The sequence below is a fragment of the Monocercomonoides exilis genome (genome assembly GCF_001643675.1).
Source record: "Monocercomonoides exilis strain PA203 chromosome Unknown scaffold12-1864167, whole genome shotgun sequence".
NCBI classification, from domain to species: Eukaryota; Preaxostyla; order Oxymonadida; family Polymastigidae; genus Monocercomonoides; species Monocercomonoides exilis.
Window position 1 is genome coordinate 1,116,917 of NW_027150557.1, and position 24,541 is coordinate 1,141,457.

Sequence of the window (24,541 nt, forward strand, 5' to 3'; positions counted from 1 at the left end):
TTATAATTGCCATAATTATTTAAAATTTTTAATTCAAATTTTGCTATTATTTATCGTTTGAACGCAACACATCTTACATAAAAGTAAATAAGAATGCCTCCTTCAAAGAAATCAAGACCATATAAAAAGCCAGATATTCAATGCCCAGAGATTATTGTTGATAAAAAACATGGAACAAAATATCGTCGTGGAGAAGTTCTTGGGCAAGGAGGGTTTTTATATCTTTTTAATGATTTCTTTGCTATTGATGCTTATTTTTAACAACTAAAATTTTAGCTTTGCAAAAGTATTTGAATTTATAAATTGCCAAACTTTTGAAACTTTTGCTGGAAAAGTTATTCCGAAAAGTTCAGTAATGGAAGAGAGAAAAAAGCAAAAACTGTTTTCAGAAATAAAAATTCAAAGCTCTTTACATCACGAAAGCATTGTCCAGATGGTTCATGCATTTGAAGATTCTCAAAATGTTTATCTTGTTTTGGAACTATGCACAGACAAGGTCTGAAGAGAAAATGTTGAAATGATTTTGAAGATTTATTATAATTTGATTGCTATCTTGCTTTTTTTTTTTTTTTTTTTTTTTTTTGTTTTTAAAGTCTTTGATGGATATCGTTAGGAAAAAGAAACGCCTTTCAGAAGATGAAGCGAGATATTTCATGAAACAGATAATACCAGCAATACGTTATTGCCATGAACGAAATGTAATTCATAGAGATTTAAAATTAGGGAATATATTCATGGGAATTGGTAATAAATGCAAAGTCGGAGACTTTGGATTGGCTGCCCATTTATCAGCAAGAAATGAAAGGAGGCACACAATATGTGGAACGCCAAATTATATTGCTCCAGAAGTGTTATACGGCGGGCAAAGCGGCCATTCTTTTGAGGTTGACATTTGGTCGTTGGGAGTTATTCTCTACACAATGCTCATTGGGAGAGCACCATTTGAGACAGCCCATGTGAAAGATACCTACAAACGAATCAAAGAAGCCGAATTTCACTTTCCTTCTTCTGTCATTTTGTCAGACGGAGCAAAGGCATTAATCAGATGGATGCTGGCGAAAGAGGCCCAAGACCGCCCGTCTCTGACAGAGATTATGGAGAGTGGCTGGATGTCTGGAGACCCCACATCAGCTTCAGCCTCTTCTTCCTCAAGAGCAAACGGTGGTTCTTCTTCTTCTTCTTCTTTGACATCCTCCTCTTCATCCTCCTCTCTGCAGCGTCCGTCTGTCCCACCGCTCCCCATCACCTCGGACACCATCCTCACCCGGATGCAGCAGAAAGACCCGTCGATGAAGGATCTGATCCAACTCAGCGACAGGCTCGCCCACAACGCTGCAGGCACCTCCAGTGCACTTCCACCTCACTCTCAAGCTGCACTGCAGATGCTGCCAGCCCAGTCTTCTCTCTCTGCATCGTTCACTTCAGCTGCCCCGAAGCCCAACACTTCACATACAGAGCCACAGACGCCACGATCTTCTATGCCACTGCCTTCCACCACACCGTCGTATATTCCGTTTGTGAGGCAGACAGATGCCATTCACACAACCCCTATCCCATCAACAGGGTCTGCTTATGCATCTGCCTCAACTCCTATCCAGGCTACGTATGTTCCTTCTTCTATTTCATCGTCTTCTTCTTCTTCTTCATCAAGCAATTCACACGCCAACCTCCCTCCTTCCACGCCCGCTTCCTTTGTGAACCCGTTTCCCAACAAAAGAGCGCATTCAGCGCCTCGCAAGGCCAGCTTGCCGCCAGTTCCCTTGCACTCCGACGACAGCCTCAGCAAATACAACAAGCACTACGCAGGCGCTTCATTGCCACACAAGAACACCACACCTGCCCGTGTCGGGTTTGTGATGCCTCCCTCAGATGCACTCAGAAGGTCTCTGTCGACTGAGCATCTGGAGCGGCAGATACTCGGCGGTGTGGGCGAAGACGGTTCGCTCTCCTTAGCTGAGGGCACAGTGGCGCCTGTGAGTGGCATCGGAGCAGCGAGCATTGGATTGGGGATGGGGGGAAGGTCGAGTGTGTTTGTGTCTGGGGGAAGTGTGGTGAACAGGGCATTTATTGCATCACAACTGAGCAGAGATTCTGCACTGAGAGGGAGTGGGAACGGGAGTGGGTGGGTGTCTGTGGGGGAAGAAGGAGCGACAATCAGCGGGACGCCGAATGTATCGCATGTGGAGAGCGATATTCTGCCTTCGTTCACTCCACTGCCTCCGCCGGTTAGTGGAGACCCATTTAGACTGGATGGAGAAGAAGAAGAAGAAGGGAGAGGAGGAAGAGAAGAAGGAGAAGAAGGAGAAGAGAAGAGGATGAATGATTCAGAGGCTCGTCGGTTGCATCAAGCAGAGGAAGAGCAATTTGGAGCTGATCTGAATGAGATGAGGAGAAATGAAGGCACAACAACACAGCCAGCACCATCAAGTGCTCGAATTACTTCACATTCAACAGATTCAGATGTGGCCACGCCTCGCTATAGCTCTTCAGGCAGACAGACACCCCGCTCGTTTTCTCCTTCGGCGAAGTTGTCAACTGCTCATTCACTCAACACAGCACAGGCACTCCACACTCCACGTTCTTCTTCTCTTTCTCTTTCTCCTTCCTCTCCTCCTCCTCCTTCTTCTTCACTTCCTGCACAAGATTCTGCTCGCTTGTCTTCGTCTTCTCGCTCACCTTCTCCTTCTTCTCGATATGCCTCGCCTTCACCACGATCTTCAATCACAGCTTCTTCTTCTTCTTCTCAACACAGCGAAATGGCTCAATCAGCACAGCCACACTCAAAAAGAGCCTCATCGCCAAGCGAAGAGCGAATCGGGATTGGCAGAAAAGGCCTTGCTTCGCCTAGAACGAATGCGTATTCATCAAATTCAGGTGCAGTTACACCCAGACAGAAAGTGATAAGAAGAAAACCACAACCACAATCACCTTCATCTCCACGCTCGAGATCTCTTTCACCTGGTTCGAGTCAGTTGCCTTCATCATCATCATCATCTTCTTCTTCTGCTTCTTCTTCTGCTTCTTCTTCTGCTTCTTCTTCTGCTTCTACTCCTAACTCAGCAAAGCCTTCTTCTCCACAGCTCTTTTCGTATCGCCCGTATCAGTCATCGAAGATATATCGAGCGAAAAATCCCTCGTTGGCACACGAAGAGGCACCCACAACGCAGAAAAAGGAGCTTTTTGCAAAGAAAAACAACAAATTGAAATCCGAACAGGCAACACCAAAGACACAGAAAAGCAGTAGAAATGAAGAGAATCTTCTGAAATCTTCTTCTTCTTCTTCTTCTTCAATTTCTTCTTCTTCTTCTTCTGCTTCAACAACCCAACCACCATCAACCCCACTCACAGGGCGTAGCAAAGATTCCTTTGTGCATCCACCAACAGCTCTGTTCAAAAGAGTTGTCTCAACACCCCCCACTTTTGACTCAATGAAGGATTCTTTGCCGGCTCAGTCACATCCTTCGCCTCGCACTACACCTCGTATGTCTACACGCAATGATGGAATTTCTTCTTCTTCTTCTTCTTCGAACACTTCAAAGCGATCATCGTCTCCTTCTCGCTCCGTTTCTCCCTCTCGTTCTCCTTCTCCTTCTTCTTCTCTTTCTCCTTCTCCTTCTCCTTCCTATTCAGCCGCTACAGCCACTCCATCATCATCATCATCATCTTCTTCTTCTGCTCGCAATTCCTCACCCGGAAAGCTCAAATCTTCCAAGGGGCGCGCTCAAACGCCTCCTCAACGCTTTTCTCTGCGTCCTGCCTCGACACCTGCACAGCCCCTGGTGCTTCCTTCTCAGAGAACAGGAGCTGCAATGAATGAGAAGCAAAAGAAGCAGCAGAAACTGAGTCAGAACGATAAGCAGACTAATAAACAGAGCCAGAAACAGAGCCAGATGCAACTTCAGAGGGAAACACAAGCACAATTGAAGAGAATAAGACCTTCTCTGCTGCATCCTTCTCTTGTTGCCTATCAACAGAGCCACGTTCCTCTGCCTGTCGTCACCAGCATCGAAAACACAGACTTCATCGACTGCCTCCTCTCTCATTTGTCTTCTTCTCTGAAAAACCCTTCTGCATTCGCGTCCCCTCCCTCTGTGTGTATTGCTTCTCCCTTGACGTTTTCTATGTTTTATTCGACAATTCCACAAGATGCTGTGTTAAGCTCTTTGGGGGAATCAGGTTTCTCATCGCCTTCTTCACTTTCATCATCATCATCTTCTTCTTCTCCTTATTCTTCTATTCCCATCAGTTATGCCTCGGCTGATCAACCTCTTCCATCTCCTTCTCGCTTACACTCGTGGGTGGACTACAGCAACAAGTACGGAATGGGCTACCAGTTTGTGACAGGCACTATTGGCACGCTGTTCAATGACAATACGTCGCTTGTGGCTGATCCGTATCAGAGGTGCAGAGGAAGATACAATGAGACATTCAAAGAGAAAGAGAGAGAAAGAGAGCGAGCTTCGGGAAGAAGGAAAGAAGGAGGAAACGAAGACAAGCTTTACTTTGAGTATTTCCTGAAGAAAGAGAAAGTGCAAAGGGAGCAGACGCCGCCGCTTGTGAAGAAACCTTCTTTTCCTTCAGCTTTTGCAGAGGTGTCTTCACACACGACAGAATGTGTGCTTCCGGAGCTGTCAAAGAAAGTGCATATATTTGAGAGCATCCAGGACTATATCACAGGAGGAGAGAATCCGCTGAGGGGAAGAGAGGAGAGGAGAAAGGGGAAAGAAGAAGAAGAAGAAGAAGATGATGATGATGAGGAGGAGGAGGAAGACGAAGAAGATGAGGAAGATAACGAAGATTTCGATGATGAAACAAACGAAGGTGATGACAGTGAACGAAGAAGAGGCAGAAGAGGAGGAAGCGCACACAGAAGAAGCAGCAGCAGCCGGTGTCTTGAGCCGAAGAACCAGCGGAACTCAGCCTTCCCTCTGCTGCATGTGGTGAAGTGGACACGCTCCGCACACGGCATCCTCTTCTTCCACAGCAACGGCTCTCTCCAGGCAAACTTCACAGACCACACTAAGATTGTCATATCACTCCCGATCCCTCATCCATATGTGTTCAATACTACTTCTGCATCAACCTCTTCCTCTCCATCTATGGCTCCTCCGCCTTTCCTTTCGTCTTCTGTTCCTCAGATGAGCTTGTTCGATCCGTTCCCAACACTCACTTTCTCTCCTTCTTATTCGCCTTCTTCTTCTTCTTCTTCTTCTTCTTCTTCTTCTTCTTCTTCTTCTTCTTCTTCTCCTTCTTCTTCTTCTTCCTCTCTTCTTTCTCACATCCCACCGATTCCATCTAAGCCACTCCCAGCTGTCTGCACATTCATCAACAAAGAGCAGAAGGAGACGACGCTGTTCATAGGGGAGATGCTGCAGACACAGCCAGCCGGGTTCAGAAAGCGGATTTCGTATCTTGTTTCGCTGCTGGAAAAGATGAGGTCGAAATATGGCTCTTCTTCGCTTTCTTCCTCTTCAGCTGAGCAGACAGAAACCACACAGCATCAGGAATATGCAGAGCCCAAGCAGAATGCTGCACGACATGACAGGAGAGAGAATGATAATATCAGTCAGGGATATGGATCACGCAATTCAGAAAGGATAACCTCTCCGCAACCACAGCCTCGCATGGAAAAAAGGAGAGGACTAATAAAAACTTGAAGTTGAAAGAAATGATAATTCCAAAAAAAAAAAAAAAATATGCATCAAAAATTGTACGATTTCTTTTTCATTTAAATTGTTATTTTCTTTTTATCATTTTGACTTTGTTTATGTGATCCAAAAATTTTGAAATTTGCAATTGAAAAAGGAATGGTTTTGATCTTCGTTCAAACTTTTTCTGGTGCCTTTTAATTGAATTATTGTTTGATTTCATTTATGAATGTAATAATTAATTACTTATCTATTTCTTACACGAATCCATTTCATTTTTGAATCATGAAACTCCTTCAAATAATTTTAGGTAATTAAATAATTTGAAATCTTAAAAGCTTAATGGCAACAATTGCAACTTTTGAAGAAATACCAGAAGAAGAAAAGGTACAAGCAGATCCATCTGTTCGAGAATTATATCGTGAACTCGAACTCCTAAAGAAAGAAAATTTTGACTTAAAATTAAGATTGTTTTACATGGGAGAAGGTCGTGAAATAGATCAAGATGATGCTCTTGCGGAATTGGAAGATAGAGCCAGAGAAAAAGAAATTTTGTTGATGTCAGAAAAGGAGAAGCGTGAAAAAGCAGAAATGGATTTAGTGAATTTAAAAAAAGAAATGGAGAAACTGAAAGAAGATGTGAATGCAATGAAATCCAGTGACAAAGGGCTTGAAACGATTCCAGAGGGAAATTCTGTCATTATCGGAGAAGATTACGAACGTATTGCAGAATTGGAGAAGGAGATACAAAGACTCCAAAATGAAAATAAACTTTTAAGAGAAGAGATTGAAGAACTAAGAAAAAGCAAAGATTTACCAATGGACATGGAGCCAACGTTTCTTGATTATGAAGATGAAGAAGAAAAAAAGGCAAAGGAAAAGGAATTTCAAGAAAAAGCTGAACAGTGTGAACAGTTATCTGCAGAAAAAGCATCTTTAGAGAGTCAGCTAAAAGATTTAAATTTAAAGCTTGAGCAACAATTGCAGAAATGCGAAAAGCTTGAACAAGAAAAGGTGCTTGAGCAAAAGCTAAGAGATGAAATTGATCAGCAGCTCAATGAATTATCAAAGGAAAAAGAAAAACTTGAAGAACAATTGCAACTTCTGAAAGAAGCCCAAGAATCTCAAAGAGAACAATCATCTGCAAACGAATTAAAAAGCGAAAATACCTCTATCAACGAAAATGACTTTGACGAAAACCGCGAGATGGAAGATAACGAGTCGAAAAAGAAAATGATAGAAATGGAAAAAGAAAATGAAGAACTGAAAAGGCAAATAGAGGATATGCAAACACAATTTGAAAATTCATTGAAAGAAGCAATGACAAAACTGGACGAAGCGCAGAGCAAGCAGTTGGAAGCAGAAAAGCAGCAACAAATATTGGAAGATGATCTGTCCGAAGAAAGGAAAAAGAGAAAGAATGAAAAACAGCAAAGCAAAGAACAGTTGGAGGATGAGCAGAAGAGGCTCCAAGATTTGAAAGCTGAAAACAAAAAGTTAAATGATAAGCTTCGTGCTGTCGAAGCTGAACTTGAGGAGGAATTGAAGGAAAAAACTCGCTTCTCAACAACAGAAAAAGAAGTGACAAGACAAAAAGCAAAAGAAAAAGAGCTTGAAAGGGCTTTGGAAGAATCAGAGCTGAAGCGAAGAGAAATCGAACGTATTTTGATGAAAGAAAGAGAGGATCTGAGAAAAGCGGAAGAAACACACAAAGAGGATATGGATGAGCTGGAGAGAAAGATCAAAGCCCTGAAAGAAGAATTAGAAGAGGAAAAAATGAATAGCGAATCAAAAGATAGAGAACAAGACAACACGAAAAAGAGATGGAAGGACAAAGAAGCCGCGCTTGTGAAGGAGCGAGACGAGCTGAAAAAGCAGCAGAGAGAAGTGAATGCATCGCTACGCGAAGCTCAGCGCAAAATCGAAGAATTGGAAGAAGAAAGGGAAGAAGAAGAAAAAGAAAAGCAGATTCTTGAGAATAACCTGAAAGAGTTGAGAGAGATACAAGAAAAGCAGCAGATGGAGCTGTTGGAAAAGGGAAACACGGAAAAACTGAAGAAAAACATCGAAAAGCTCAGAAACCAGATCGAAGAAGAGGAAGAGAAACGGCGAAAAGCAGAAAAGGACATTGAAATCAAAGCAAAAGCACTGGAAGAAGAGGCAAAGAAAAACAAAAAGCTTGCTGAGTTGAACGAAGCGCTTGAAGACGACCTGAAAGAAGAGGTGCTTCGAAGAAAGACAGCCGAGAAAGAGGCAGAGCAGCATTCCATCGACAATGAGAATAGCAAAGAGGAAAAGAAAGCACTGGAACGTGAAAAGCAGTTGCTTGCAGAAGAACTAGAAAAAGTCAAAAAACAAATAAAGATTGAAGAAATGAAGCAAAAAGAACAGATGGACATGATTAAAGATCTGAAAAATGTGATGAAGGAAAAAGAGAAGGAAATAGCTGAGCTTAAATCAGAGCTTGAAAGGGTTAAATTGGAAAGCGAACAACCTTCCAAAAACATTACAGCCATCTTTGAAGAGAACAACAAACTGAGGGAAACCATTCAAGAAATGAAGGAGACTATTCAGAAGAATGAAAAGCAACTGGAGATTGATAATGAATTGTTGGCAGCAAATGCGAGTGATGCTGAACATTTGAAGGAAGTTGAGAGAGAGCTGAATGAGTTCAAAGAGCTTGTGGCAAAATTGAAGGAAGAAAAAGAAAGTCTTGAGAATACAATGAAAAGGAAAGAAGAACAAATAAGCGGCGAGCTTAAGAAGCGAAACGAGGAGCTGTCGAAAGAGCTTGCAAATGCAGAAAAGCAGCTGGAAGAAATGAACGAACGCTTCAGCAAGTCAAATGCAGAAAAGGAATTATTGAAAGAGGAAACATCGAGGCTGATGAAGTCGATGGATGAAGTGGAAGAGGAGAATAGAAAATTAGAAATTGAAAATGAAACAGAGAGAAAGAAGCTCAAAGATGTGGAATATGACTTGAAAGCGAGTAACGAACAGCTACAGCAAATACAGCAAGACCTTCAATCCAACACGAAAAAGTCAGAGATGAAAGATAAGCTGCAGACTGAAATTATTGAGGAAGAGAGGAAACGAAGAGAGAAAGCTGAGCGAGAAAACGAAAAGCTGAAGAAAGAGCAAGGAAGGATGAAGGAAGAAGTGGAGAGAGCCCAGCGGGAGCTGCGAATTGCTGAAAGCCGAAGAGAAAGAGAGGCTTCCAGTGAAAATGAAGACGAAGAAAAGAAAGAGCTGATGAGACGGGAGATGCTGTTGACAAGTGAGGTGAATGAAAAAGCACAGCAGCTCGGCAAATTGAAGGAAGAGAAGGACAAAGCAGTGGAAGAGAAAGAAGAACTGGCTGATAAAATCGATGCACTGCAAAAGGAACTCACACAACTTAGACTGACGTTGAACGAAGAACAACAATGGCGTATGGAAAAGGAGGAAGAAGGCGAAAGAGCAAAAGAGGAAAATGAGCAGAGTCTGAACGAATTGCAGAAAGAGATTGAGAAAGAAAAGGAAAAACTGAAAGAAAAAGAAAAGCATCTTATGGCTGAATTGGCAGAAGAGAAAAAGAGAAGAGAGGAAGCAGAAGAAAAGCTGAGAATGATTGAAAAGCAGATCAAAGAGAAAAAAGAAGAGAACGACGTAATGTCGACTCCTTCGCGCTCATTGGCATTGTCTCGAATGGACAAGGAAAAGACTCCTGAAACTCCATCTTTTTCATTAAACAGCACGGCAAAATCAGCAGATAATACCCCAATGACACAAAAGCGCAACAAGAGCAAAGCAAAACAAAGTTCAGAAGGAAAAGAAAATGCAAAATCTGATAAAAAGAGTCAGAAGGAAAGTGCAAAGCCGAAAGATAAACTCGAAGACACCGTGAAACAGTCAGATAAAAAAGGAAAAGCAAAGTCCCCCTCAAAAACAAGGGAAGAGAATAAGTCACATCGCTCCAAAGATGAAAAGAGCAAAAAATCTCCTTCAAAAGATCATAGAAAGCATCAATCTTCCACTCGACACCATCGACGTTCGACATCAACATCGGCATCATCTTCATCATCTCCTTCACCGCTTCGCTATGATTCTTCAGTTGACTCGTCTACATCTTCATCATCGTCTTCCTCCTCCTCGTCTTCATCGTCAACATCATCTTCTTCTTCCTCAGACACATCTTCATCTAATCGTCACAGAAGGCACCGCAACAAGCACAGAAGTTCGCACCGCTCCAAACACCCCCGCAACACACATCACTCTTCGAAGCACCATTCCTCACTTCGTAAGCAGCAAAGCATTCCTGAAGCACAAACTGCTCCGCTTCCCACTGCTTCCAATTCACTTCAATTTCCTGCCTCGTCTTCGTCTTACACGCAGCCTCTGATGCAAAGCTCCTATCTTTCAGGACAGTCAGCCACTGGTGCTGCTGCTTCTGCTGCTCAGCCACTGCAAATATCAGTTCCTCATCTCTCAGCCTCCGTTGGGCCATCATTTATGCCTGCTGCACCAGCCGCTGCTTCTGCTTCTTCATCTGCTCCTTCAGCATCGGCTCATCCACTTTCACCGACTGATCCATACGCCTCGTTGTTTGATGACTTAAAGAGAAGAAATCAACTTTTGATAAGTTCAACGCTTGGCCCACAGGCAGCTGTTCATGAAAGTGTTGCGCCTTCTTATGGACAAATACCAGCATCAACAGATATGTCGCGCATGACAGTTCCTCCTGTCTCTCCTTCAGCTGTTTCTGCTGTTCCTTTGTCTCCTTCTTCAATGGCAGGAGGCTCCATGCCAACCTCACAGCAGCTCATCAAGAAGCTGCACAAAATGAAAGGGCAATTGGATCGGCAGCAAGATGAGACGGAAAGATGGAAGCGAAAATCAGAGATGCTTGAGATGAGGGTGCTTGAGGATGTGGCGAAGCGAGGAATGAGGGAAGACGATTCAGAAAAGCAAAGAGATAGAGCTGCCCAGTTCAAAGGAAAAGACACCCTGAATGCATCAACGCTGCCTTCGATGCACTCTTCGATGAGACAGCCTGCATCAAACTTGTCCTCCTATGATCGCCATCAACAGCAGCTGTCAGGCACACGCTCTTCTGCAGCACCCCAATCTGCATTGCTGTCATCTTCAACATCTTCTTCATCAACACAAGCAGGAAAGTCTTCTTCAACACCTTTGGCTGTTAATCGTGCACCACTCCGACGAATGATCATACTCGACCAGCCAACACCCACACTTCACCCCACTTATGTTGCTCACCACTCCACACCCCATCCTCGCGCTGCTCAATCAGCAGGGTCACAGTAGAATTACACACTTCAGCACTTTTTTTTTTTATTTTTTTTATATCTTTTTTCACTTCTCAGAATTTCTTTTCTTGTTGTAATCTTTTGTACTTTTCAATCAACTTTCAATTCGATATGTGATGCATTTTCTATTTTTGAAAAAAAAATGTTTTTGTAACAAATTAAAATGTGTTTTCTGTTTAACAAATTAAAAATTGAAATTTTTATTTGATTTAATTAAAAAAAAAAAATAAACCAGATTTGAGAAGCTACCACTTCCAAATCATCCTTATGCCGCAATAAATACATCTTGGCCTTTTCCCAACAATCAGGGTTTCTCCATCATCGCCTGCAGTTGTTGATTTTGTGCTGCACTTATCCCTTTTCTCTCTTTTCGCCTTGTTGAAAGGTGAATACTCATAAAATATGTTTTCATAAGAAGAGAAATCTCTCATTCCACAGTCAATCTCGTCAAGCACATTGCGATCTTTCTCCTCCCAACAATCGCCAGCTTTTCTCAAAATAGACACAAGAGACCGACTCAACGGGCGAAGATTGCTTTTGTTCTGGCAGAGAGGGCATGTGTAACACTCTGGTGTCATCACAACGCCAAGTGTATGCAGACACCTCGCATGAATGTGCCCTTCACTGCACTGCCCAACACACAGCCGCTCCAGCACAACTGGCTTTTGGCAGAAGGGGCAAGGCTCGGTGTATGTGATGGCCGAGGATACAGGAGCAGGAGGTGCTGTTGCTTGAGCTGGAGAAAATGAAATAGAAACGGATGAAGGCGTCGCCGGAGTCGAAGCTGGGACGCCTCCTGCTGCTGAAGGGAGTGCACTGGGATGGTAGCCATCGGAATACAACTCGGATTTGATTTGACTCTGCACTTCGGCTGCTCTTTCGTCAAGCGCTTCGTCTTCTCGCAGAAGCAGCGAATCGCTCTGTGAAAACGAGCGCAGCTGGCGGAGATACGCAGAGAAGCGCACAACCACGCCTGCGATAAAGATGTTAGAAGCTGATGGGGCAGAGACTGTCTGGTCAGCTGCGTTTGGTGGGGCAATCTCTGTATCGCCTGAAGACGCTGCTGGATCAGTCGATGATGCCAAAGACTCGCCTGCATCGTCCTTCAGAAGGTTGCGGAACAGCGAGTGGAGAATCTGGTCCTGCGACAGCTGCACATTCAGCAGCATTCCGTTCATTTTCTCTCCGTCGGCGCCTGCCTCCTCGCTCCGGCTGCTCGGATCTGGCTGGTCGAACTCTGGGAAAAGGGCATGTGTGATTCGGCGGGTAAGCGACTTGAAGCGCGAGTTGGTTGCGATGGCTTTGTAGCAGGAGACGATAAATGCCATGGAAAGCAGAGTGTCATCTTCGACGCTGTTGTCTGTGTGCCCGGTGATCACTCGGAGACTGTTTGAAAGCTGAAGGAGACGAATCATCATGTCACGCTCTTCTGTGGAGAATGAGAGAGACGAAAGAGACAGCACACGAGGATGCAACGAAGGAGGAACAGTTATCTGAGATGAAGAGGCTGATGGAGTTGGAAAAGAAGCAGTTGAAAGTTGAGTTGAAGTTTGCAAAGCAGGCTGAGGGGCAGCTGGAACTGAGCTTGCTGGTTGAGCTGCTGGCTGAAATAGTGGGAAGTCTGTTCAAATTGTGAGAAAAAAACAAAAGAAGCAAAAAAAAAAAAAAAAAAGAATAATTTATCATCATTTTGAAATAATAAAGAGTATACTCATATCGATTATAGGTGGGATTTCATCGCTCTCGTTTTGGTCCTCCGATTCGCAGTCAGACCAATCATCATCCATTTGTTCACTGCCATCTCCGCTTGTTCCTAACTTCTGTGCCTCCTTCCTTTCCATCTTTTTTATTTCTTCTGCATTCTTCTTTTCGTTCCAATACCAATTCAAACGTGTTCTAAGCCACTCTGCGATTTTCCCCAGCCAGAAAATCGTCTCAAGAACTCCTCTTCCAATTGATTGCGTACCACCATAGCTCTGAAACCCACTCGAAGATCCTGTTGCAGAAGAGAATGAAGAAGAAAGTGAAGAAGAAGAGGACGAATGAGTTCCAGACATGTCTCCAGCGCCTGCAGCTGATTGAGAAATGGCGTCAGCTGTTGCATCTGATGGAACAAGTGCAGACAGCGAGACGAGATAGCACAGAAGAGAAGAATGGAATGGAGTGGACGAGAGGCGGAGAAAGATGCCCAACAGTAGATCCGCAATGGGAGAAAGCTTTGGGCGCTGTAATGTCTGTTGCTGTTGTTGCTGCTGCCTCAGATCTGTAACAGGGAGAGGAGAAGTGACAGGGTTCATCATCATATTCTGAGGCTGTCTAATACCCATTCCCATTGGCACATTGTCAACAGGCACTCCGTCTGGCTTTTTCATTTCGTCGGGGCATGGTCCCGAGCGGCCCCAGGGGAAGAGAGGAATCAATGTCAGCTTTGCTCCATCGTCTGTCGGTTTTTTAGTCTTTCCGTGCTGGAAAAAGAGCGCATTGGATGCAGAAGCTGGAGCAGATCGCAACACAGCCACAAGCAGACCGTCCAGAGAAGACGCCAATCCCCAGAAAGGATAGGCATCTTTGAACTCACGTCGATAAGAAAGCGGATGGTGGAGAGGATGATTAAGCAAGGAGACTGTCGTCAAGGAAGTTGTTGGATCCCTTATGCTCTGTTCTGTCATGCTGGGTGAAGAAGCAGAAGCAGAAGCAGAAGCAGAAGCAGAAGCAGAAGCAGAAGATGAGCTATTTATTGCGCCATCATTTTCCTTTGGAGGAAACAGCGACGGGTTCCAGACGCATTCGCTTCCGTCAGCCGCGACTGAATGCAGCCCTCTGACAGAAAAGCACACACCAGTGACAATCCCTTGGTGAGCAAAGTAGTTCTGGTCACTTGCCACCAGACGAAACGGCGTCTGTGTCTGTGATTGTGCTGATGCTTGTTCAGCAGGAGAGAATGCAGAAGTCTGGTTGCTTTCATTGTAGTGGATGCTTTCTCTTTCGCTGTCCATCTGTTCTGCAATTTCAGAAGTACTGAATGATGGAGGAAGCGGAACAATGGGCTTTGCGTATGATACGCGATAGAGCGATACGGTGTTTCCTCGGCCAGCTGCTAAAAGACGTTCGTTGGGCCCTAAAACAGAATATGGTACTAAAATGGTGATATAGGAAGGTTAAAAAATATAATTAATTTGTGTTTATTGTTTAATAACAAAACATTTTGTATTTTATTTGTTGCAAAGAAATTAATAGAAAGGAATTATTAGAAAGGAATAAAAAGAAAGAGAAAGAAAAAACAAACAGTTATGAAATGAATTTGGTGTGAAGAGAGTCGAAGGGTTGTCGTCGACAGCAAAAAGGGAGAGTGATTGGTATCCTTCAGAAAACGAAGGAGTTGGGTGAGGTGATTGAGAATCATGAGTGTTAGTATTTTCAGAAGGAGAAGAAGGAGAAGATGAAGAAGATGAAGATGAAGAAGATGATGATGATGATTGTGCTAAGTTTTGATGTGTAAGACTGTGAAGTGCAGCTGCTATGCTTGGATGCAAAGGTTTTTCTACACAAATTAATCAGAAGCCATAGATTAAATGAAAGTTATATATTCATAAATATTCAATCAATCTTCACAAACCCAGTGGAGAGCGGTTAGTCAGAGCAGCGGAAACGGAGAGATCAGATGCAGGAGATGGTGCACAAAAAGCAGATGGATTGGAAAAGCAGAGTGATGATACTCCACGCAAGTCAGGAGGCTGAGAAAATAATTTGAATGGCAGAAATGGCACATGTTAGAACGTGCCAATAGCAATGATTTCAAAAAAAAAGAAGGGGGAAAGAAAGGAAAGAAAGGAATTAATATTACTAAAGAGTCGATAAATGCAGCACCTGAATCAGTAAAGGAGAACCATAGTCACCCACAATCCATATTGATCCATCACTTCCACCGACCGCCATTCCAAACGAATCTTGATATTTATAATTATTATTACAAAATTGATAATTTTGCTTTAAAAAGATATTCAGTGTTTCGCATACCCCATTTAATTTGTGTGACGCCTCCATTCAAAATAACCTGTTTTTCTCCAACAAATTCAAGTGTGTAGTTACTTTTTTAAAATTTGAAAGTTATATCCATATAAAAACATCATTCATTGCAATAAAATAAATTAAAAGGAGTAAACTCTTTGTTGTGGTCAGTGTGAAAGCTCCAAACAACAACACTTCCCGATAGTGTTCCCATTGCAATACGAGAAGGAGCTGAGGCCGACCAGCCAACAGCCGTGATAATCAACTTTGAATACCTACGACGATATTCTGCGCATGATATCTTCAATTTTAAAAAAGGAAAAGAAGTTTAAGTATTTCTTTAAAAGATGAAGAATTTCCAAACAGGCTTAGACAAATCAATATTTCCAGAAAATAGCATTGCGTTCCACGCAGCTGAAACAGAAACAACCTTTTCAAAAGAAAATGAATAAATATAAAAATTGAAAATAAAAAACCATCTTCCAGTTTATTACAAGCGGTTCTGTTGGGGTTCTATAGATATTTAGATGACCAGAAGATGTACAAACTGCGAGAAGGCATGTGCCATGTGGCCCCAATCCAGGTCTTGACCAGGCCATGCATGCAACTCCAATATCTTTGATTGTTCGTGTTAAAAAATCAAGAGGTGATTCTTTGGAACATGAATGTTTCAAACAAAATGAAATTTAAATATTTTGAAAATATAACTCAATCACACGATCTCTAGCAATTGTCCCAATTTCATACGGCTTTTCGCGAAATAGTTCAATGCAACCTCTACATGTGTTAAGTGAAGGAGGATACTAAAGAACAAAAAAAATAAAAAATTCAAATTATTGCAATCATTTGTATTTAAAAGTTGGCAGACATAAATATTAATATAACTTGAAGTAGCAATAGCTAGTTGGTTATCGTCACTCCATTGTAATACATTTGGAGTCTCAACTGCCGCAAAAACCTTTGTTGAAGATGAGGACATTTTTATAATAAAAAGAAAGGGCACATTTTTCAAAATAAATCGGGTTGTATTCCTTCTGCTTTTATGAGCAAATTCTTTTGTTTTAAACTAATCACAGAAAAGTCTACCATAATAAAAAAATTGAAATGATAAATGATGATAAACATTGGTAGAAATTTATAATTTTGCTTATCTTAATGGCAACCGCAAGTGAGGCTGCTTTATCTTTGCATTCAATAAATCCACGAGTTATTGCTGCGGAGTATGCAGTGAGAGGACGAGTTCCAAAACGTGCTGAAGAAATTGAAAACCGAATAAAATCTGGTGAAAAATATCCATTTAACAAGGTTATGTATTGCAATATTGGTAACCCTCACAAACTTGGACAGCATCCAATTTCGTATTTTCGACAACTTTGTAGCATCTTGTTTTATCCAGACCTTCTTGAAGAAAAAGCCGTAAGTTCATTGTTTCCATTGGACATACAAAAGCGAGCACGCTCAATTTTGGCACAAATACCAGGAGGCATTGGAGCATATTCAATTAGTCAAGGTTTTCCTTTTGTGAGAAATGATGTCGCTGAGTTCATTACAAAGCGCGATGGCTATGAATGCGATAAAGATTCGATTTTCTTAACCCAAGGTGCGTCAGCTGGAGTTAGCGTTGTATTAAATTTGTTGATAGCCTCTGAAAATGATGGTTGCTTGATTCCTATTCCACAATATCCCCTTTATTCCGGAACATTATCACTTCTCGGTGCAAAAGAAGTTCCATATCAACTTGATGAGCAATCTCATTGGTCGCTATCTATGGATTCTATCAAAAAGGCTGTTGAAGACTCTGAAAGTTTAGGAGTTCATCTGAAAGGGTTGGTTGTTATCAATCCAGGAAATCCAACAGGTACTTGCCTATCTGAAGAGAACATCAAAGACATCCTTTTCTTCGCAAATGCCCACAAAATTGCCGTTTTGGCTGATGAGGTCTATCAAACAAATATCTATAATCCAGCTGAAAAGCCGTTTGTGTCGTTTAGGCATGTGCTGAAAAAGTACAGCAATGAGCTCAAATCTGTTGTGCTTTTTTCATTCCATTCAGTTTCTAAGGGATTTGTTGGTGAATGTGGGTTTAGAGGAGGCTATTTTCAGACTGAAGGGTTAGATCAAGATGTCCACAACCAAATATTGAAGCTTCAGTCGCTTTCGTTGTGCCCGAATGTCATGGGCCAGATTTTAGTTGACTTGATGGTGAAGCCACCAACTCCCGAAGATGAGTCGTATCCTCTTTATCTGGCTGAAAGCACTGCAATCCTATCTTCGCTAAAAAGGCGCGCGTTAAGACTCAGCGCCGCTTTGAATGATCTGCCTGGCTGCTCCTGTCAGCCAATAGAAGCAGCTCTTTATGCGTTTCCTTCCATCAAAATTCCTCCAAAAGCAGTTCAGGCTGCACATGATAAGGGACACTCTCCAGATGAATTTTACTGTCTTTCCTTGTTGGAAGAGGAAGGCATCTGTGTTGTGCCTGGCTCTGGTTTTGGGCAAAAGGATGGATCTTTTCACTTCCGCACGACAATTCTGCCTCGCGAAGAAGACTTTGACGATCTTATTCACAGATTTAAGGAGCATCACATTCGCTTTCTTGAAAAATGGGGTGCGGAACAAGATGTTGAAAAAATGCTGGAAGAAGAAAAGAAAGAAGAGAACGAACAAAAAGATCACTTGCACTATTTATCTCATCTCAAGTCATCAAAACCGTCTTGCCTTAAGAAAAATTCATCTGATAATTTCATGTAAAATATGTGAAACTGAATTTTTATTTTGAATATAGAAATTTTTCGTGTAGGTTCGTTTATTCAAAATATTCTTTTGAGCGTTTTATAACGTGTTCGTTTTTTATTGTACATTTGTGTTTTCACCAATAAATCTTTTGAAACAACATGAATTTGTTTGTAGCTTATCGCAAGTATTTCTGATATTTTGCAGTTATTTATTGTTTAATTAATGAGTTGTTTATAAGCTAACTTAGATTTTGTGATACAAAATTATACGTATGTCTCTTTTTACCATGTTTGCAACATTTCTTGATCCATCAACCGAATGCATAACGATTAATCAAGCTATAAACATTCTTCAATCCTTCGAGATCATAACAATAAATGTTGAACAGTTGCTCATTTGAAAGAAGAAGGTTAATTGTTTTCCTATTTTTTTGTGGAAAGCACTGTTTATTTCTGTTTTGAAAGGCAAAAATGCCATATTCTTTTTTTTTTCATATTTGTGCAAAATTGTAAATTTCAACGTTATTCTTTGCATTGCTTTTCATGAAATTCAATTCAGAGTGTTTATCTTTACAAATATATTAGTTCCATATTTCTGCACAAAAAAAAAATAAAAATGATCATTATATATTATTTATAACTTCAAATTATTATTGTTGAATTCTTCATTTACAATGGATACAATGTCATTAAAAATTGTATGTAAATGTTATATTTAATTTAGCATATTTAAAGATTCATCTAATTGTCCAATTTTGTAATAATTCAAAAATTATTGATGAAATTTAAATTTTTGTGATTTCAGGTTCAAGATGAAGATCCAAAAAATGCTACTTTCATATTTATGAACGAAGATCATACACTGGGAAATTCGCTGAGATATATCTTATCAAAACAGTTTGCTCATTCTTTTTCCTCAAAATGCTTTATTTGGATTTATTTTGATTTCAATTAAAAGTCCAAGCGTTTCTTTTGTTGGATACAGCGTTCCACATCCTTATGAACCAAAAATGCATCTTCGCCTGCAAACTAATGGACCTCCAGCAAAAGATGTTCTTCTGGAAGGAGCAAAACAACTGAAAATGCTTGCTACACATTTAAAATCTCAATATGTTGAAGAAGAAAAGCGTCAATCATCATAAACACTAATTTCAATTCATTTCATTTCATAACTTTTTATGTATTGTTTAAAATTTTAGAAAACAGTTTATCTCAAAGATCTATTTTTGATGGGAATTGGGGAAAGATAAGTACAAATAATGGTAAAAACAATAGAGTGAGAAGGAAAAGCGAAGTGATAAATTTATTAATTTCGTTGGATATATGATCCGATCCTGCAAAGAGAGCATCTTTGATCTGCATGCTTAGATGACACTTTCACTCCACACCAAGAGCAGTTGCATGGTGCCTCTTCTTTCTTCAGTCCAATCATATCTTCACAGCAAACGCACCATGTTTCTTTTTCGTTATATCTAAGCTCTTCCTGAGGCTCTGCATCTGTAGACTCATCAATAAGTGAAATATCGCATGGAGGGATGGCCTTCCTATCAGATCTAAAGCTTTTCTTTGAAGATGAAGCAGCTGTTTCTTCTTTCGCAAGCTGCTGCTGGGCAAATGCTGCAACTTTTTGTGCTTTTTCCTTCAGGGCATCTCCTTCCGCATCAACATTCAACAGACGCTGCGCAAAACGCCCTGCAGCAATGTGCTTACCTGCTTTGTAGAACAAGTTCATTGCCTGTCTCAGTGTCAGCATCATATGCTCATTCATCAGTTCAGCATGTGTTAGAAGTGCAGACAAAATCAGCTGTCTGTTTGCAGCATTTGCTGAAGAGCTGTCTTTAATCGAGCGTCGCTTGAGCTCAATCCGTGCAGCAAGAGCATATTCGCGTCCTAATGCAATTAATGAAGCAAGTCTTCCTTTTCTCTTTTTGTGTGTGCCTTCGTTGCTTTCATCTTCCTCTTCCTCGTCTTCCTCGTCTCCTTCTCCTCCGAATGCCTCGTCCTCAGCATCTTCATCAATGAATGCGAGCAAATGCAGCAGCTTCATAGCTTCTTTCCCAACCTCTTCAAACATCCCATTTGACATGTTTTTGAGAATAGAAGAGCGGAGCGGATTGAGAGAAGAAAAAGTGATGATGCGAAGAGGCTTTTCTGGTGTGAGTGCAACTGGAACCTGCGCAAAGCTCGATGCTGCTCCAGAAACAGAAGCAAAGAGCGAAGAAGAGCTGGCCAGCTTCAGGAAAGTCTGGCGGAGTGGGGAAGGATGTGTCACTCCTCGTTCAGACAGGAGCTCAATGGCAGCTTCGACATCACCGCACATCGCATGTATCTGCGGAGAATTGTGGTTGTCGTTCATCCAAATTGTACTCACATCTTTGCCTTTCTTTGGAATTTGGATGCTCTTTTTCTTGCCCGATGATGAAGGTGAGATGGCATCCTCGCTTGAGTCGTTGTCTTTCTCCTCTGAATCTTCTTCAGCATCAACTGGAATCGAGTCTATTTCGATATCTTCGTCTTCTTCATTCCACCCTCCTTTCTTCGACTTTCCTCCTTTGGATTTCGAGCTCTTCTTCTTTTCTTCCTCAAGATCAGGAACATCCACATCATCATCCTCGTCCCATCCTTTGCCTCCACTTGGGGAAGCATCTTTCTTTCCCTTCGATTTCTTCTGTCCTTCTTGTTCATCTTGCTCGTCATCGCCACCCACCAGAGATGAAAGAGAAGGAGAAGGCGAAGGAGAAGGAGAGGGTGATGGTGACATCTGCAGCATCTGCTCATATTGCTCCATCTGCTTGGGCGTCTTCGAGGGAATCATTGGCCAGTTCCCTTCGCCTACAGAAATGACATATGGAGGAAGCAGCAGCTGGGGCTCAGTGAAGCGAGTGTAAGGGCGGGTGAGATGGGAATCTGAAAGAAGCGCTGGATCAGCTTTTGCTCCGCCAGGTGTCATTGTCAGTGCCTCGTCTGGAATTGAATCCAGAACTGAATATCCTTCTTGCTGTGCTTTTTTCATAATTGCAATCTTTTTCTCTCTTTGTGCTTCTTTTCTCTTCTGTTTTTCTTCTTCACTTGCTCCTTCCTCTTCTTCCTCTTCTTCCTCATCCTCTGCCCCTTCAACACCAATCCCGTGGATCGCCAAAACATGCTCCGCCATCTTCTCGTGCTTTCCTGTTGATGCAAGTGACTTCGCCACATCCACAATGCTTCCGCTTAACAGCCCGTTCTGCAGCTGAAGCCCTGGATCCCCGACTTTCCCAGCCACAGCGGCCATCTTCTCCAGTTTGGTAAGCTGGCCAGTGATCAGATACAGCCACGACAGGCGGTCGAAGGAAAACGCAGCTTGCAGCGCCTGTTCAGCCACGGTGATGTTGCCGTGCTGCACAGCAACAGCCGCCAGCCGCTCAATCAGCGCTTTGTCGCCCAGCTCCATTGCAATGTGCTGCGCCTGGATGATGTCTCCAGCAGACAGCGCCAGTTCAAAGCGCTGTTTGGGGTCAGAGATAAGCTGACTGGCGAGTCCTGGATACCCAGCCTGCGTCACAGCATCTGCCACTGAGGCAGACTTGAACTTTTTATGCGACACCAAAAGCTGCTTTGCCTCTGTTGTCTTGCCTTCTCTCAGTTTTTCTCTCAGCTCGAGATCGAAGCGGTCCAGCCGCGACATCACGATCTGCCCCTGGTTGTCCAGCGTCACGAACTGCTTCTGCCCGACCGACACCAAAAAGTTGGGCACTTCCACAGACTGGACGATGCCTCCTGTTCCGTCGAGAAGCAGATATTTCACATGCGACCACGTGATGTAGAAAAAGATGGGCAGCGAAGTAGCAGATGAAGACCAATCCCAGCAGCCAGATTTGATTCTGAGCGACTCGAATTTCTGAGTGATGAGAGAAAGAAGAGAGGATTGTGAAGCTTTCTGCCCAGTCGATGAAGAAGATGACGACGCAAAGACGATCGAAGGTGATGGGGCTCCGGACACATTTCTCCGGCAGATGTATATTTTGTGCTTGCCCACAAAAGCGATGTGAATTGAGTCTGGCGCGTAGTGCACGTGTCGCACTTTCTCTGCCTTCACTGCTGCAATGTCGATCTTCTGCTCCACGTCAAACAGAAGAACGTGCGTATCTGTCGCCAAAAACAGCATTCCTGTGCTTGGCCCTGCGAACAGCTTTTCTGCTTTAGCCAGCGGAGGATACTGCGCAGGCGTCAGTTTGTGCAGGACGTTGTTGTGTCTGTCGATAAAGTGAAGCTCCCGATTGCTCTGCAAAGCCGCAAAGTTCGTGCGCGAATACCACGCAACATCAATAACATTGTCCCCTCTCCCCAGCAGCGTCCAGCCGCCACCAAGAAGAGTGCCATTCGGTTCTACCTCAGACTCTCGTGATTTCCCTTTGTCCTTCCCTTTGCCTCCAAAGCCCAGAAATCCCTTTGACCTGCTTGAAGACGAGCTGCTTACTTGAGATGCGGTGTCTGCCATGCCCACAATTTCATATCCAGCCAGCCTGTCATCTTCGTTGCTGTTCCTTTCTCTCGTTCGGTCGTCTGATCCCTGCGGATGATAATACGTAACCAGGAACGTTCTCCCTGCCTGGTTCCAGTGCAGCGACCTCACAGCCGCCTGAGGAAATTCTGGCTTGAACAGAAAGTGCTCTGTCTTCCTCGCCAGATCCACCTGCACCACACCCAGCTGCTGGCGCGCGATTGTCCCGTCTTCCTTCACAGCAGTGCCCACGCGGCGCGCAAGGAACATCGTTTGATGTCCGACACCATTGTCTCCATGTGCTGATTCAGCAACAGGCCCTGAAATCCCACCGCTGAGAGGCAGCTCAACCGCCGGCCTCTCTTTGAATAGCTTGAAGGCAATAAAGCCAGAATCGTGCCCAGCAGCAATCACATTCAAGCGCGGATGGCATGCCAGACACCAGAAACGGTCTGTGTCGCGTTTGTACGTGAAGACCGCATGCTTCTTCCAGGCCCATATTTTCAGCGTCTTATCTTCGCTGTTAGAGAGGATGACATCGCCGATCGTTTGCCCGCCATCGCTGTCGCTGTCTCGGTCATCCTTGTTCTCAGCTGCGATAGCCTTCGAGTTAAATGGATAAAACGCCACAGCACAAACATTGTGATTGTGGCCTGCCATTGTCTTCAGTTGCACATACGAAGTGCCGTCAGCATTTATCTTAAAGACACGCACAGTATGGTCATCTGAACCACTGACAAGACGCGTTCCATCTTCGCTCCACTCAACGCAATTGACACCTCTGTGATGCTCTTGAATTTCAAATCTAAGGAAGCCTTGTTCAACTGCTGAAGTCAATTTCGGGATATCCAGCATTGCCACGGTCGTTGATAGCAATGATTGTGATTGTGCATCTAGAAGATTCGGATGGTTATAGAAATGAAAATTTAAATTACTCCAAATTATTAAAAGCCAAACTTGAAATGTCCCAAACGCGGATTGTCCCATCAAGTGATCCCGTTGCAACAAGTGGTAATGAAGGATGAAAACGAGCAGACATAACATAATGCGTATGTCCAACTAAAGTTAAAATACATCTTCCAGTTTTATATTCCCAAATCTTTGCCGTTTTATCATCAGAAGCACTTAGAATCCACGGTTGAGTCTTGTGAAATTGAACAGAACGGACATAATCCTGTGGAAATATAAAAGAAAATGGAAAATGAAAAAATGGCTTCGTGATTATAAGTTATGAAATTTAGCATACAGTGTGACCTTGAAATATTTGAAGACAAATTTTTCGCTTGTAATTCCAAAGTCTGACAGTTGTGTCATCGCTTCCTGAACAAAAATAGGGCTCTGTAGGATGAAAATCAATACCCCTAACCGCGCCTGATTGTTTTCAATCCAAACAATTGAAAAATTCGATCGTGGGTCGAATTCAAAATGGAAAAGAAAAATATTTAAAATAAAAGAATAAAGAGTATTGAAACAACAAAGAATATTTATTGTAAATAGAGAGAACATTCGATTCAAACTTTTGTGTTCATGAAATGTATGGAGCAATGTTCCGAGTCTCCAATCACGTAACAAAATTTGTCCATTGTGGCATGATGTGAGAATCCAAGGGCGCGTAGGATGAAATGCAAGCGCTTTTACTCGATTTGAGCGTGATTCAAATTTTTGTAGAAGGTGAAAAGGTGTGCCTTGAACAATTGACATCTAACCCTTTGCTCGAACAAAGGTTTATTTGATCAAAAAAAAAAAAAAGTTATAAATAAACTAATTATCATGGATTAAAATATTTTATAAACAGATTTCAGATCAGGTTTTCGTCTTTTTTTAATAAAATTACCAAATAATAGTGAATAAATCTGAAAAATGTTTTCTAGTATCACAAATGCAATTAAAAATAGTTTTACTCAATTTTGTCATGAATAACTATTTAAATATATGTTTTGTAAAATAAATTCTATTAAATGGATGTTTTGAAAATTATTATTGGTAACGTGACTGTGAAAAATGTTGAGAAGTGAAACAAAATTTTTCACATTTTTGGTGATGTCTTTTAAATTTCTTCATAATTTTCTAATTTTAAATAATTTTCTTTCGCTTTCTTTGCCTAATTGTCAGATAAAAAGTTCAATGGGCGAGATATAATCTTGTTGACAGACGATTTGAGCTAAAATACAGATAATAAATGAAAAGCACTCTTTTTCTAATAACTAAAAAATTGAAATTATTTGGCGAAACTTTGTCTGTCATGTTCAGTTTTAAAAATACCAAAAATAAAAAAATAATGGGCGTGATCATTGAATAAATTTGTTCTTACTCATATTTCCGCATATTGCAAACAAACATTGATGAACTCGGTTGCATCCTTTTAGT

The 24,541-nt window shown here is 42.2% G+C and overlaps 6 protein-coding genes across 6 annotated transcripts; 4 read left to right on the forward strand and 2 right to left on the reverse strand.

The window, feature by feature from the left end:
• Positions 1-93: 93 nt before the first annotated feature.
• Positions 94-5,985, forward strand: MONOS_10113 (putative Polo-like kinase 1; the record flags this gene model as incomplete). Its single annotated transcript, XM_067862528.1, has 3 exons — positions 94-212; positions 277-496; positions 594-5,985. The coding sequence occupies 3 exons, from the start codon at positions 94-96 to the stop codon at positions 5,655-5,657; spliced, it is 5,403 nt and encodes a 1,800-aa protein (XP_067731258.1). The 3' UTR covers positions 5,658-5,985.
• A 5-nt stretch (positions 5,986-5,990) lies between these two features.
• On the forward strand, positions 5,991-11,118 carry MONOS_10114 (uncharacterized protein; the record flags this gene model as incomplete). The annotated part of the gene is made up of 1 exon (XM_067862529.1): positions 5,991-11,118. One exon carries the CDS (start codon positions 5,991-5,993, stop codon positions 10,950-10,952), a length of 4,962 nt encoding a protein of 1,653 aa, XP_067731259.1. The 3' UTR covers positions 10,953-11,118.
• On the reverse strand, positions 11,102-15,941 carry MONOS_10115 (uncharacterized protein; the record flags this gene model as incomplete). Its single annotated transcript, XM_067862530.1, has 11 exons — positions 11,102-12,575; positions 12,666-14,090; positions 14,241-14,495; positions 14,571-14,688; positions 14,822-14,901; positions 14,972-15,042; positions 15,118-15,263; positions 15,327-15,392; positions 15,511-15,614; positions 15,681-15,765; positions 15,921-15,941. 11 exons carry the CDS (start codon positions 15,939-15,941, stop codon positions 11,200-11,202), a joined length of 3,747 nt encoding a protein of 1,248 aa, XP_067731260.1. The 3' UTR covers positions 11,102-11,199.
• A 108-nt stretch (positions 15,942-16,049) lies between these two features.
• On the forward strand, positions 16,050-18,317 carry MONOS_10116 (Alanine aminotransferase). Its single transcript, XM_067862531.1, has one exon. It carries the CDS (start codon positions 16,118-16,120, stop codon positions 17,708-17,710), a length of 1,593 nt encoding a protein of 530 aa, XP_067731261.1. The 5' UTR covers positions 16,050-16,117; the 3' UTR covers positions 17,711-18,317.
• Positions 18,318-18,327: 10 nt separating this feature from the next.
• On the forward strand, positions 18,328-18,846 carry MONOS_10117 (putative DNA-directed RNA polymerases I and III 16 kDa polypeptide). Its single transcript, XM_067862532.1, has 3 exons — positions 18,328-18,392; positions 18,500-18,591; positions 18,653-18,846. The coding sequence occupies exons 1-3, from the start codon at positions 18,369-18,371 to the stop codon at positions 18,834-18,836; spliced, it is 300 nt and encodes a 99-aa protein (XP_067731262.1). The 5' UTR covers positions 18,328-18,368; the 3' UTR covers positions 18,837-18,846.
• Positions 18,847-18,900: 54 nt separating this feature from the next.
• On the reverse strand, positions 18,901-23,875 carry MONOS_10118 (Coatomer subunit alpha (CopA); the record flags this gene model as incomplete). The annotated part of the gene is made up of 4 exons (XM_067862533.1): positions 18,901-23,067; positions 23,132-23,348; positions 23,421-23,545; positions 23,692-23,875. The coding sequence occupies 4 exons, from the start codon at positions 23,873-23,875 to the stop codon at positions 19,001-19,003; spliced, it is 4,593 nt and encodes a 1,530-aa protein (XP_067731263.1). The 3' UTR covers positions 18,901-19,000.
• Positions 23,876-24,541: the final 666 nt, after the last annotated feature.

What these genes read in the sequence shown, in the direction of transcription:
- MONOS_10116 (XM_067862531.1), top strand. Translation starts at nt 16,118, where the DNA reads ATGGCAACCGCAAGTGAGGCTGCTTTATCTTTGCATTCAATAAATCCA.
- MONOS_10117 (XM_067862532.1), top strand. Translation starts at nt 18,369, where the DNA reads ATGGATACAATGTCATTAAAAATT. An exon ending in ATACAATGTCATTAAAAATT is followed by an intron (nt 18,393 to 18,499) that starts GTATGTAAATGT and finishes TTGTGATTTCAG; the next exon opens with GTTCAAGATGAAGATCCAAA. An exon ending in AGATATATCTTATCAAAACA is followed by an intron (nt 18,592 to 18,652) that starts GTTTGCTCATTC and finishes TTCAATTAAAAG; the next exon opens with TCCAAGCGTTTCTTTTGTTG.